The sequence below is a fragment of the Heteronotia binoei genome, chromosome 21 (assembly GCF_032191835.1).
Source record: "Heteronotia binoei isolate CCM8104 ecotype False Entrance Well chromosome 21, APGP_CSIRO_Hbin_v1, whole genome shotgun sequence".
Taxonomy (NCBI): domain Eukaryota; kingdom Metazoa; phylum Chordata; class Lepidosauria; order Squamata; family Gekkonidae; genus Heteronotia; species Heteronotia binoei.
Genome location: NC_083243.1, coordinates 40,187,926 through 40,201,251, shown reverse-complemented (window position 1 = coordinate 40,201,251; position 13,326 = coordinate 40,187,926). Strand labels below are relative to the sequence as shown.

The following is a 13,326-nucleotide window of genomic DNA, read 5'->3' as shown; positions in this document are numbered from 1 at the left end:
CCACAATTTCCAATAAAAATTGAGGATCGAGCCAACACGTTGAGCTTTTATTATATCTGTATGATGATTGTATAGCTGCCTTTTTACAACAGGATTGATGCCCCCCCCGGATGTTCTACAAATCCCTTTTAACCTTTATGGTTAAGATAACAGAGAGATAGCAGGATTCCTAGAATGTTGCTATAAGAGGTCATTCTCAGACCATTTTTTCTCCTGCTCCTTGCTTTCTTGAGGGCAATTGATTGTGGTCAAAAGCAGGGGTTTGTCAGCCATGAGTGAGTGATCCTGATTGATATTCTCTTTCCTCTGTTGGTTATTAATGCATCTCATTATTATTGTTGCTGCTGGTGTTATTAATGCATCTTAATGAACCTTTCCCCAGTGAACTCACTATAGAAAGCTACAGAACAAGTTCAGGAAATCTCTTACCACTGTAGCTTTCACTGTAACACTAGACTGTTTGTATAGCAGTGACATTAAAAGAAACATTTTAAAGTGAATTGATAAAATTGATTCCTGGTGCAAAGAACCTGAAATATGAAATAACTTCAAGATACTTCATGTTCTGATTTATCAGTGTACTAGGAGGAGGCCCCAAAGGGGTAAAAGTGTTGGTATTCACAGGAGAACTGGCTGGAAAGACAAGCAGGCAGGCCCAGGCAAAACCTCTGTGGCTGAGCATCAGGGAACTAATATCAGAGAAATAAATAGCTCCCTGCAAGAAAACTGTTCCTAATATGAATTTATTGCAGTTTTAAGCCTGGTTCACACATGTTGGAGAATGAGACAGCAGAGCCCTGAGGTGGTAGAATGGACTTCTCCACTTCAGACTTAAAGTAGTGGCTTTGAAGGTTTCAAATATTCTTTCACGTTTAAGAGGTCCATACAAATGTAGCAGCATGGGGCTGGATTTGTTGTTAGGAAAGCTGGCCAGTGTGCCTATTTTCCTGAGTTTGGGGATCCCCTTAAGGGATTTTGGCATGAAGGTCAAGTGGTATGTCCAACACAGGGGCATAGCCAGGGGTTGCCCTCACGTTCAGGTGGCAGGGGAGACCACCTCGGGCATTTCTGCCTTGTGGGATCCAGTCATCCCAAGGTGTTCAGAGGATAATTGGCTGGCAGGGAGTCAGTTGATGGACAGGATCTAGTACCCCATGCTGTACCAAAGCATACTACAGCTAAAACCAATAAAGTTGTGGCCAACAGTGTGAGAGTATGTGTTATTTCAACTGGAGCTGTGAACAGGGTTAGTTGGGGTAGAGACTGCAGGGCTCTTTGTTTAGCAGGAACTCCTTTGCAAATTAGGCCACACAACCCTGATGTAGCCAGTCCTCCTGGAGCTTACAGCAGGCCCTATACTAAGAGCCTTGTCAGCTCTTGGAGGATTGGCTATGTCAGAGGGGTGTGTCCTAATATGCAAGGGAGTTCCTGCTACAAAAAAGCCATGGTAGAGAGAAATTCTTTGCCTTGGGTGCCCACCTTACCCCCTGCCCTTGGTGCTGGGGCCACAAGCAGAAAATCAGGATAGCAAGGAGATTGTTATAACTGTGATGTTAGTTTTATTTCTGTTGTTAGCCGCTTTGATGAATATTGTATATCGAAGTGGTTAGTAAACAGAGCAGATGAATAAATTCTCTCCCAAACCCCCAGCCTATGACATCCTCCTCAAACATTCATTCAGACTCAGGATTATATTTCCCAGGTGCAGTAGCTACACAATGACCCCTTTAAATCTCTCCACATGGCAACTGTCGCTGCATAATTCATATGTAGGAGGATGAATGTGTGAAACTGTTTATAATTGACACACTTCTTTCTGCAGTGCCAGACAGCCAGCAGTACTTTTCACTTGCTGGTATGCAAAAGGATGTCATTAAAAATCAACATAGTCAGTCTCTGCCATTGCGTGTAGGTCCCTAAAGTGTGCAGCGGACTAACATTAGACTGCTGGCCACTACAGTCCGAACCATCCCTTGAAATCCTCTGTACAGCAGCTGCGGAGAAGATAATTTAAGATCGGCTTACAGAGAATCAGAAACTAAGATTATAGCGCTGAAATATTTTATGTATTTTTTATGTTTTTATATTATTCTATGGTTTATGGTTTTAGTGTATTACTGTATTTACTTTAATGTATTACTGTATTTACTCATGCACATGCATGTCTATGTGAGCCGCCCTGAGCCCACCTTGGCGAGGAGGGCGGGATACAAATGGAATAAAATAAATAAATAAACATTACACAGAGAAGGAAAAGCCAAGTGGACGCATATGTGCAAGCCAAAATTGCTATGGAAAAGTTTAAAAATGGAAAGGAAGGAAGGAAATGTTTAACAACCATTATGAAAGCAAAATGATGTTAGGACATTTGCTTTCACTGTAAGAGCAGCTATACAGAGCTGAATTTGGATGAAAGCTGCCATTCCTTCTGCAGGAAGGCTAGGGGAGCTAGGTCTCCCACTCTGGCTTGAGACTTCCAGGCAATTGGCCCCCATTATTTCTCATGCAAAACCAGAAGTGGCAAAAACAGGGCAGTGCTCTAGGATTCATCCAAAACTCCATGGTTTAACTATGGAGTTTTGGGCAAATCCACTTAGAGAAGGGGTGGCCAAACTTGCATGACATGAGAACCGCAAGACATGAACTCCAGATGTTTGAGACTTGAAGACAGGAGGGAAGGAAGGAAGGAAGAAAGATAGATGGGGTGGGGAGAGGTGGAAAGAAAGCAACATTAACTTTAAATGCTTTCTCCAAGCTGTCAACTGGCTTGGCTTGGAGAAGTGATTTAAAGAGACAAATGCCTTCTCCATGCCAGCCAACAGGATGGTAAGGGCTTCAAGAGCCACACCATATATGTGGAAGAGCCACATGTGCAGGACCAGATCTACATGGTTTTGGCGGGGGGACAAAATTAAAAAATGACGCTCCCTTATTGGCCCATTCTATCATATGGGTCCATAGAATAGAATGGACTCCATACCCAATTTTGTGCCCACCCTCCAGTGGCACCCAGGGTAAGCACCCCTCTGCTCCCCCCTAGATCTGCACATGTGGCTCCCAAGCTACAGTTTGTCCACCCCTGATTTAGAGCATTGTCCCAGTGCAATAACATCATTTCAGGTTTGTTACTGAAAGTGACAGCATGCAACAGCAGAATTCTGGTGTACCTGCCGCCATGGCCGGTGCATGGGAGTAAGCCAAGTAGGCAGCTGCCTAGGGTGCCACATGGCCTAGAGGGCACCACTAGGTGCCCCCTCTCCCCATGCGCAGTGCGTGTCCCTCTTAGAGCCTGCCTTTCTCAATGGAAAGCAGAGCGCAGACGCTGCCCAGCTGGTTTTGCGTTCTCTAGGTCTGTTACAGACCCTAGAAATGGGAAAGCAGATGGCGCCTGCGCAGTGCACTCCTCGGATCCCTGCAGGGATAAATTAACCAATTGTAAAAGCTGAAGAAGAGCCAATTACAGTTTCTAAAAATTGGCTCCTGTTGAAGTTGTTTGCTGCCACTCGTCCTTCCTACTCTACTTTAACAGAGCCATGAGGTGGGAGCTGTAGCTCAGTGCGAGAGCATCTTTCTCGCATGCATAAGGTCTTGTCACTGGCACCTCCAACTAAAAGGATCAAGTAGTATTCTCGTAATTTTGATTGCTTAATCTCACAATTTTTAAAAAAAAATAAAATAAAATTTAAAATAAACTGTAAATTAAAAATGTAAATAGTTTCAAGTTTCTTCATTTCTTCTACAATACTGTTTTTTAAATCTCTGGGGGGGGCACTAGTGGGCAGCTTGCCTAGGGCACCAAAAACCCTAGCACTGGCCCGTCCCCTAATTTCTCCTGGCAGGTGCCTGCCACTGGTGACAACCCTAGGGAAAGAATCTTTACTCATCACTTCTTTCTTACTTGTACCATTTCCTTAATAGAAATCTTCTCTAGAGTATATTGTAACATTTTTCCTTGCAGTATCTTATAAGCTCAAAGAAAGAGGATTCCTATGAGAATAATATACTCTCTGGAAGGATACATGGGGAATCTGTGTTCTGGAGGAAGTCTTAATTCACATTTTTCTCTCTCACCCTCATTGCTATTTAAGGAAAATGTCAAGGAAAATACATGAAATGTAATTTGAACATCCATTCGGTACAATTTGTAATGACATGATACAAGGACAAGACACAAAACTGAATAATCTGGGAGGTTTTCACCTAGGAAAGGTAGGCATCCAAAACTTTTCAATTTAGAAAAGAGATAACAAAGAGGGGACATGATAGAGGTTTATAAAATTTTGCATGAGATGCAGAGAGCTGACAAAGAATTTTTCTCCTCCCAAAATAGTAGAACTTGGGGGCATCCAATGAAGCTGATGGACAGTAGATTCAGGACAGAAACAATGAAATACTTCTTTACACCAGAGAAGGATTAAAATGTGGAATTCACTGCCAAGAGAATGTAGCGATGGCCATGGACATAGACAGCTTAAAATGAGATTTGACAGATTCATGGACGATAGGTCTATCAGTGGCTACTCACCATGGCGACTAAATGGAACCTCCACATTCAGAGGCAGTCAGCCTCTGAATCCCAGATTGAGGAAGGCCTCTCAATGCCCTATTGTTGGCCCCCCATACTACCTGGCTGGCCACTGTGTGAAACAGGATGCTGGGCTAGAAGGACCACTGATCTGATCCAGCAGGGCTCTTCTTACATTCTTATGACATGGTAGAGGCTTATAAAATTATGAATAGAGTGGAGAAACTGGATAGAGAGAGCTTTTTCTCCTTTTCCTATAATACTCAAACTCAGGAGCATCCAATATAGTTGGTAAGTTCAGAACAGACAAAAGGAAATACTTTTTTACTCAGTGTGGAACTCACTTTACTTCTAGTGGATGTAGTGATGGCCATGAGTATATTTGGATTTTTAAAAGGTGCTACACAGATTCACAGAGGACAACAGCGGCTATACGTCATGGTGAGCAAAAGATTTATGTGATCTGAAGAGAAAACAGGGCTAAATTTGAGTCCACTAGCACCTTAGAGATGAATAAAATTTTCAGGGTATAGCTTTTTTATTTTTAAGGGATCTGACCCCTATTTTTTCAATGTTTTATTAACAATACAAATAATAACAACCAATATACCAGTAACAGTCTCTTCAATACAGGTAAGTAAATATACAGAACAATGTTAATGGTTTAAAGTAAGTCAAAACCGATTCACTTTTAAAAGTATAATAAGGTTTTATAATAATTATTAACTGGGAGAACTTTTTTTGGGTATAGCTTTCAAAAGTCAAAGCTGCCTTAATCTATATCTTACTTTTCTACTGCAGATCAATTTGGCTACTCTCTGAAACTAGCCGTGGTGAGTTAAGGAAATTTTATACAGGAGCAGTGCCTTGACCTCTGTTCTGTGCTAGTTGACACACACACACACCTCCAGGGCAGCTGGTGGGCCACCGCGAAACATGATGCTGGACTAGATAGCTCACTGGTGTGAACCAGAAGGGCTCTTCTGATGTTATTAAGACTGTAATTCAAATGAACTCACTTTCTGTGAAAGAAAAGGAGTGCAGCTTCACACTAACCATTGTGTATGTGTGAAAAAGAAGGAAGTCTTCCCCTCCTTATTTTTAGCTTTTAAAAAGAACAAGGACTTTGCAGCCTTTCCAGACCTCTGGTTGACTTAATTTCCTTTTATTTTCATTCTGACAGACAGTGGAAATAAATAGGTGAGAAGGTCTTATCTACTGCTGGGAGATTTTTGTTTGGTTGGGGTTTTTTTGTTTTACTGAGCAACCAATTAGCCAGTTGTCAAGAGTCTCTGTGCCCTGTCCAAAGTACAACAGATGCTTAAAAGCCTGTGCATGTCTGCCATTGAAGCTCAGAATCTTTAATAGCCCGACATGCAAATCTGAGTATGGTTTTTCTTTACCCAGACAAAAGGATGAAAAAGCCCCTTCATAATTCTGATGCAAACCCTGTTAGTGTCCTCTACAAGAGGATATGAAAATGAATGAAAATAATTCAGCAGAGAAGCTGAATTCATTTTTTTGCCTCCGTTTTCACTGTGGAAGAGCTTGCCCACTCCAGAATCACAGATTTCAGGAGGGGTGTTGAAAGACCTAGATTGAGGTGATGAGAGAGGAGGTCCTACGACTGCTGGACAAATTAAAAACTGACAAATCACAAGGCCCAGATAGCACACATCCAAGAGTTCTGAAAGGACTCAAATGTGAACGTGTGGATCTCCAGACAAAAATATGCAATCTATAATTAATATCTGCCTCCATTCCTGAGGACTGGAAGTTAGCTAATGTAACCCCCATCTTTTAAAAAGACTTCAGAGGAGATCCGGGAAATTACAGACCAGTCAGTCTAACATCAGGTAAGTTGGTGGAATCTGTTATTAAAGATAGAATTAGTAGGCACATTGATTAGCAAAAGCTATTGAGGAAGAATCAGCATGGATTCCGTAAGGGAATATCTTGTCTCACTGACCTTTTAGAGTTCTTTGAGGGGGTGAACAAACATGGACAAGGATGACACAGTAGATGTTTATCTAGCTTTCCAGATAAAGTTTTTCATCAAAGACCCCTAAAGTAAACTCAGTAGTCATGGGTTAAGGGGACAAGTCCTCTTGTGGGACTTAGTGCAGTTCCACAGGGCCTGGAAGACAAAAGACGTTCCACCAGACCTAAAGTTGAGGAAAGCAATGGTTTGTCATTGAGCCTGGCTTCCTCCTCCACCCCATAGGGAAAGGACACAAATTGGTAGTTAAACACCATCTGAATTAGACTGTGACTTGGTTTTCCATTGCCTGTCTTTGTGCAGCCACCCTGGACTTGCTTGGTGGTCTCCCATCCAAGAGCTAACCAGGGCCTCCCTCTGCTTAGCTTACAAGATCTGTTTAGATTGGCAAACCTGGGCCATCCAGATCATACAAACAAAGCCAACAAACTAACATATAAGTCTTAAAGCCAAGGCATTATAAGTGCTTGGAAATGGGAGGTGCAATCTTTAATGAACAGGAAAATCTCTTTACTGATCCAATGTATATTCAGTTTCCACTAGATAGGCGCACGAGTGCAAACATAACGTTACAGGTTTCTTATGTTCACTGAAATGAGTGGGCCTAGAAGGGTGTAATGCTGCTTACGATTACACTGCCAGTCACACTAATCAAGATTTGCAAAAAGCCTAAACATTTTAATATTACACAGTCTGCAGTACTTACGCCTCTGGTGTTTTCAACAGTGGGTGCTGACCAACTTTGTATAGAAAAGTGGGAACAGTGGTAATTCTTAGTGGATGCTGATTGTGTTGGTTTGACTATTTAAATATAATGCCCCTATCAAGATGGAAAACAGTCAAGGTACAGAAAACAGTAACATGCATTCCCTGGCATCTGTGGAGCCTGACATCACTGCCCACCAAAAGTGACGGATACAGATCGTTAGGAAATAAGGGAATTTGGCTAAATTATCCTCTCCTGTAGGGTCATAAAATCTAAGATTAAAAGTAACCATCCTTATACAAAAGGAATATAATACCTTTTATTGAAACCCATCAAACCATCACAAATTATTGTGCAAGCTTTTGAGTTCTCTAGAACTCTTCACCAGGTTTGATGATAAAATGAGGGGGCGGGATATTTCAACCTTTCTTATCAGGACCTTTTCACATAGAGATATTCCTGATTTTTGACTGATGATTTGCAGTGGCTTTTCTCTCAGCTTTTTGATGTCCATTTGTTGTCCTTTCATGATTTCTTGATCATTTCTCCATGCTTTTTCACATCACATCAAAGCTGGTTTGCAAAAGCTCAGAGAAATTAAAGAAAAATGTGGAAAAACAGCAAATGGAATGTGAAGAACCTCAGGGAAAAAATACACTGCAGTTGAGCACAGGAAAACCTTGCTATGAAAAGACCATTATACGGTACTTGCTTCCCAAAAGCCCCAAAACCACAGTTTTAAAGTAAGAATGTAAGAAAAGCCTCATTGAATCAGACCAGTGATCCATCTAGTTCAGAGAAGGTGCTCCTCTTCTGCACTTTTTCCAAATCACAATATCCTTTTTTGAGATGCAGCAAACCACAACTGTATATACCATTTTCAAAATTAGGCCACATCATAGATCTGTGCAAAGGCATTATGATATTTGCTGTTTTATTTTCAGTCCCTTTCCTAATAATCCCCAACATAAAGTTTGCCTTTTTCACTGCTTCCACACACTGAGTTGACATTTTAATTGAGTGGTCCACTACAACGTCTGGATCCCTTTCCCTGTCAGGGTGAATCCATATTTCTGTTCTCCAAACTCAGGCCTCATTATTGTATCATTTTTCCAGAGAAAATGCCTTTTGTTGACACAGTGGCAGACCCTGTGGAGATGAGATCTGAGAGGAGATTTTAAAAACTGCAGCAAGCACAGCTGGAGCAACTGAGTCCTTTTAGGTCAGTGATTCAGTGTACACAGTAGGTGAACCAGAGTAGTAGGTTCACATCAGCAAAAACATTCCCTGAGGTACCTGAGTTGTGTAGGACTTTAAAGTTTAAAACTTTGAGTTGGTCCAGAAAATTAATTAGCAGTAGGCTCTTTCCTATAGTTGTTCATGCCACTACAAATTCACTCAGGATGGAATTCTGATGCAACAGGCTACAATCTGAGGTAAATTATTTTTAGATTGCATCTCAGACGGGGCCATTTTCAAGGTATTTTGTCACTACAAATATGATAGCTTTGCTACCTTCCATCTCTTCTAGTTCGTGAGAAACAAAGCATGGGTTCCTTTTTAAAAAAATAATATAGTGTTTATAGTGTTATAAAGTAATTTGCTAATATCTTAGTATTGCGGGTGTATGAGCCCAAGAACATTTTGTGAGTTCCCAGGGGAGCTGAGATTTTGATAAGCGTCTCCTTGAATCATACACTGTCACTACAATAGACCAGCTTTCTAGATCTTCTGTGTCTTGAAACACTATAGTACTGATGATTTTTACATGACCTTCCCCCAAAATTTTGTCTTCCAGGTTTTGGTATGACCACACCGGCCACCATTGCAGGCAAGCTTTTCCTGATATTTTACGGCCTAGTAGGTTGTGCGGGGACCATTTTGTTCTTCAACTTGTTCCTGGAGCGCTTGATCACCATCATAGCATATGTCATGAAGTCCTGCCATGAGAGACAACTAAGGAGAAAGGGAGTCCTTCCCCAGGACACACGGCAAGCTTCTGGTAACCCTGAAGTGGACAGCTTAGCAGGATGGAAACCGTCTGTGTACTACGTCATGCTTATCTTGTGCCTCGCATCCATCATCATTTCCTGTTGTGCCTCTGCTATGTACACACCGATTGAAGGGTGGAGTTACTTCGATTCTCTCTATTTTTGCTTTGTTGCCTTCAGCACTATTGGTTTTGGTGATCTGGTCAGTAGTCAGAATGCCCAGTATGATAGCCAGGGCCTTTACCGATTTGGCAATTTCATCTTCATACTTATGGGGGTATGCTGCATTTATTCCTTGTTCAACGTGATCTCCATTGTCATCAAACAGTCCATCAACTGGATACTAAAGAAACTGGAATGCAAGTTCTGCCAGAGATGCCAAAGAAAACTATTTAGGTCACGAAGGAATGCTGTTGTACCAGGGACCATTCCAAGCCAGCGCAACATGTCCATTGAGTCGGACGGTGTCATTGAGAGTGAAACAGATGGACGCAGAATGTCTGGCGAGATGATCTCCATGAAAGACCTCTTAACTTCCAACAAAGTATCGCTAGCCATCATGCAGAAACAGTTGTCTGACACAGCCAACGGCTGCCCAAGACAAATGACCTCTGTTTCAAGACAAAACGGGTTTGCTGGTGGTGTTGGTGCTTTGGGGATTATGAATAACAGGCTGGCAGAAACGAGTACAGATAGGTAAATGACAATACTTGGGAGCACATCAGCAAGAGGATAAATGAGGATCCGAAGTTATCACAGGGTCAGAACTAACAGAGCAGGACACTTATTAGAAAAGTTCTTATTGCCAGTCAATATGGATTATTTCTCTTTGCACTAAACCACCTTTCTGCACTTGTCTTGCAGCCCTTGAGAAAGAAATTTCCTGTGATGTCATGTTACATAATTGCACCTATATGTTTCTCTATTTATGTTCAGGTCTGAGTGTGAAAAAAGTCACTGAGCTGGGAAGAACCATGAGAAGCTAACACTAATTTCACTGTACTGACAAACCAGTTGTGTAAGATGATATGCTTATAGTCACTGATCAGATCTAGTGTAAAGGGGAGCATTGATATGAAAAAATTGATCTCCTGATACAAATGCTGGGATCAGACTCTTCCTTATCATTGACATAGCCACTGCCATTGGCTGTTGACCTAGTTCCTTCATTCAATTGGCTGCATACCCAGCTTCAAGCTTTGAGCTGCTCATCATTCCATCAGCGCTAGATTGCACTATAGACCCCTACTAACATTAATAAGAGGTTTTGTGAAGCAGCCTGGCCTCCCATTGGCCAAACACTGGATGTCCCTTTGGAGGAAGTTTGCACGGTGTCAAAACAGGATCAGGCTGCTGGATTCTCTGTGGGAAATTCATTTTGCATTCAGTTATATTTCCTTTTCTATTGTTTGTCCCTTTCTTTTTGTAAAAAAAATCATAGGTTATCCAAACCTAAAATTTAGCCATTATTCTATCTTGGACACAAAAGAACAAGCAATTGATTATCCTTAATAGATAACAGCGGGAAACAACTTTTCTTTAAGCTTTGTTTCCCAAATAGGCCTTAAAATTATATGTTTCCCAAAGCAGAAAAGATTAATATAGTGTTTCTGCTGCAGAGAAGACAGTACTCTGGATTGGAAATCTCAGGAGATGGCCACACAAACCAACAGAGGCTAGCTATTTACACTGGTGGGCAGAACTTAAATAGTCATTTGGATTTAGGTTCAGAAATGAGTAATCTTAAAATGCTGAGTCCACAAGTGGATACCCTACCTGGGTATTGTTCATCTGCATGATCAAAAGTTTTGTGCGTTGGTGGTAGATCTGTAGTTCTCCTCTCCCCCATCTTCTCAGATCCCTTTCCTTTCTGCTCACAGCAGAATTTTGTATAGGGCTGCATGGATGGAAGACATAGCAGATCTGCATGCAGCAGCATCCCCTTTCAGTTTGCATATGGATTCATGAAGCTGCCTTATACAGTATATCAGACTATTGGACTGACAGAACTCTCCAGAATCCCAGACCAAGCTATTTCCCCCTTTTTAAGCGGAGAAACCAGGGATTGAACCTGCAAACTTCTGTTTGTAAAGAATGTACCCAGGGCCAGCCCTGCTACTAGGCAAACTAGGCAATTGCCTAGGGTGCTGGCCTCCTGGGGGTGCCAAATTGGGTGCCCCCCCATGTGACTCGGTGACGTTATCAGTGCGGGAGGGGCACCAGAAGTTAGCCTTGCCTAAGGTGCCAGATAATCTAGGGCCGACCCTGAATGTACCACTGAGTTATGGCCCCTTCTCAGGGGTAAAGCTGAGACAGTGGCTTGCCTCAGGCCATCTAGTGAATTCATGGCAAAAGTGAGATTTGAATTGAAGACATCCTGGGTCATAGCTCAGTCTCTTTGCCCCCACACTACAATATTTCTTAGTGCATGCACAAAACCATTGTTTCCACACTTAAGAACAAGACAAAGCACATATCTTTGGTAAAGTTCTGCTTTCAGACACCCAGGTATAAATTTGAATTTATATTGGGCATCCTAGCTTTTAAAACTGCAGTACCTACAAAGGTACCATTTTGAAAGCTGGAACTGTATTTATTATCACCCATATCAACAGACAGATCCCTGAGGAAAAGCTGCTGTCTGAAATATAGCCCAAAGACATTTACAGTAAAACAACCATGATTGTGATCAAGTACAAATGCACATCAAATTAGCTTTGCCATTTACAATTAACTCAAAGCACAGCATGCAAGAGAGAAAGAGGCAGGAGAAATTAACATGGGATCCAGATTATTCAACCAGTTTCTTTTTAACTCTACTACAAATGGGGACAATCTCAAATTGGGAGAAAAGGCAGTATTATTCCTCAGGGATCAGGGCTTGTTTACTGCATATTTCCATTAACAACCACATGTGAGAATGTGTTGCTGGAACCTGAATATGACTCCCAAGTTATAAGCCAGTGTAAATCCAGTACAGATCAAGAAATTATACAGGATCAATTTGGTGACTGCATGAATCAAGCTAACAGAAATGAAATGAAATTCAGCCATGTAATGTGAAAGGTCATGCATTTGGAAGCAAACAATAAAGTTTTTGTTATCAGTTTTGAGAGTCATTACCTGAAAACAATTCATGGAGGAACAGATCTTAAATGACAACAGGTTGAAGCTACAAAGAGGGCAAATGCAAGATTAGAGTTATTATGTGAGACATATCTAATAGAGAAATGTTAGTAACTTTTTATAGTTTCATTTTGTTTCCCTGTCATCACTGCAGAGGCATTCACATGATCAATAAAGTGTCCAGGCAGGAATCTGGGGCACACTTCCTTTCAGGAATCACCCTTATCCGAACTTCATATTGCCGCTATCATGTCACTGACTGAGAGCCTGGGAAGGAGGGAGGCGTGTAGCTCAATAAAATTATAGCCATCTATCACCATCATTACAGGGGTGTCAAAGTAATTTGTTATGAGGGCCGGATCTGACATAAATGAGACCTTGTTGGACCAGGCCATGTGTGTCATGAAATATAATGCTAGGTAGTGGAGACATAAAGGACACAAACACAAAGATTTTGTAAAAAAACCTAAAATGATAAATAAAATAAAACACGCTTACAGTATTAGCACTCTTGCAATATTATGGTCAGTATCAAAGCAAGCTCTCCCTCCTCACCCTTCCTCTGCATGAGAGGAGCCTCAGCCAATGGAGAAAATAGAGGCTTTGCTCTGTAGCTCCTGTGTGATTGAGAAATCCTGGCAAAGCAAGCTGTAGTGCAGAAGGAAGCAGACTTGCTCATGGGCCTGACAGGAGCCCTCAGGGGACCTGATCCAGCCCACAGGCCACACATTTGACATCCATGATCTACTAGTTCCTCTGAATCCAAGGTTTTATTTAAAAAACAGAACTAGGCTTTTAGTCCCTTTTGGTCCCAGTGAAAAGAGCTAGAGACTTGCTTTTTTCAAAGTTGGGGATTGAGAGAAGCTCCTAGATTATAGTAACATTATTGCGCTATAACACCATAGCTGTTGCTATTTTTTTAAAGCTTTTCAGCAATGCTGTGAGAATACTGGGGGCCGTAAAGAGCTGACCGAAGGAA

At 41.6% G+C, this 13,326-nt stretch overlaps 1 protein-coding gene across 1 annotated transcript in view; it reads left to right on the top strand.

Annotated features, from left to right (window-relative positions):
- Positions 1-10,617, top strand: part of KCNK13 (potassium two pore domain channel subfamily K member 13) — an 87,125-nt gene extending 76,508 nt beyond the window's left edge. The window contains exon 2 of the mRNA XM_060261578.1: positions 9,029-10,617. Within this exon, the coding sequence (XP_060117561.1) occupies positions 9,029-9,921 (893 nt within the window). The 3' untranslated portion in view covers positions 9,922-10,617. The remainder of the gene's footprint in view (positions 1-9,028) is intronic.
- The last annotated feature ends 2,709 nt before the right edge of the window (positions 10,618-13,326 follow it).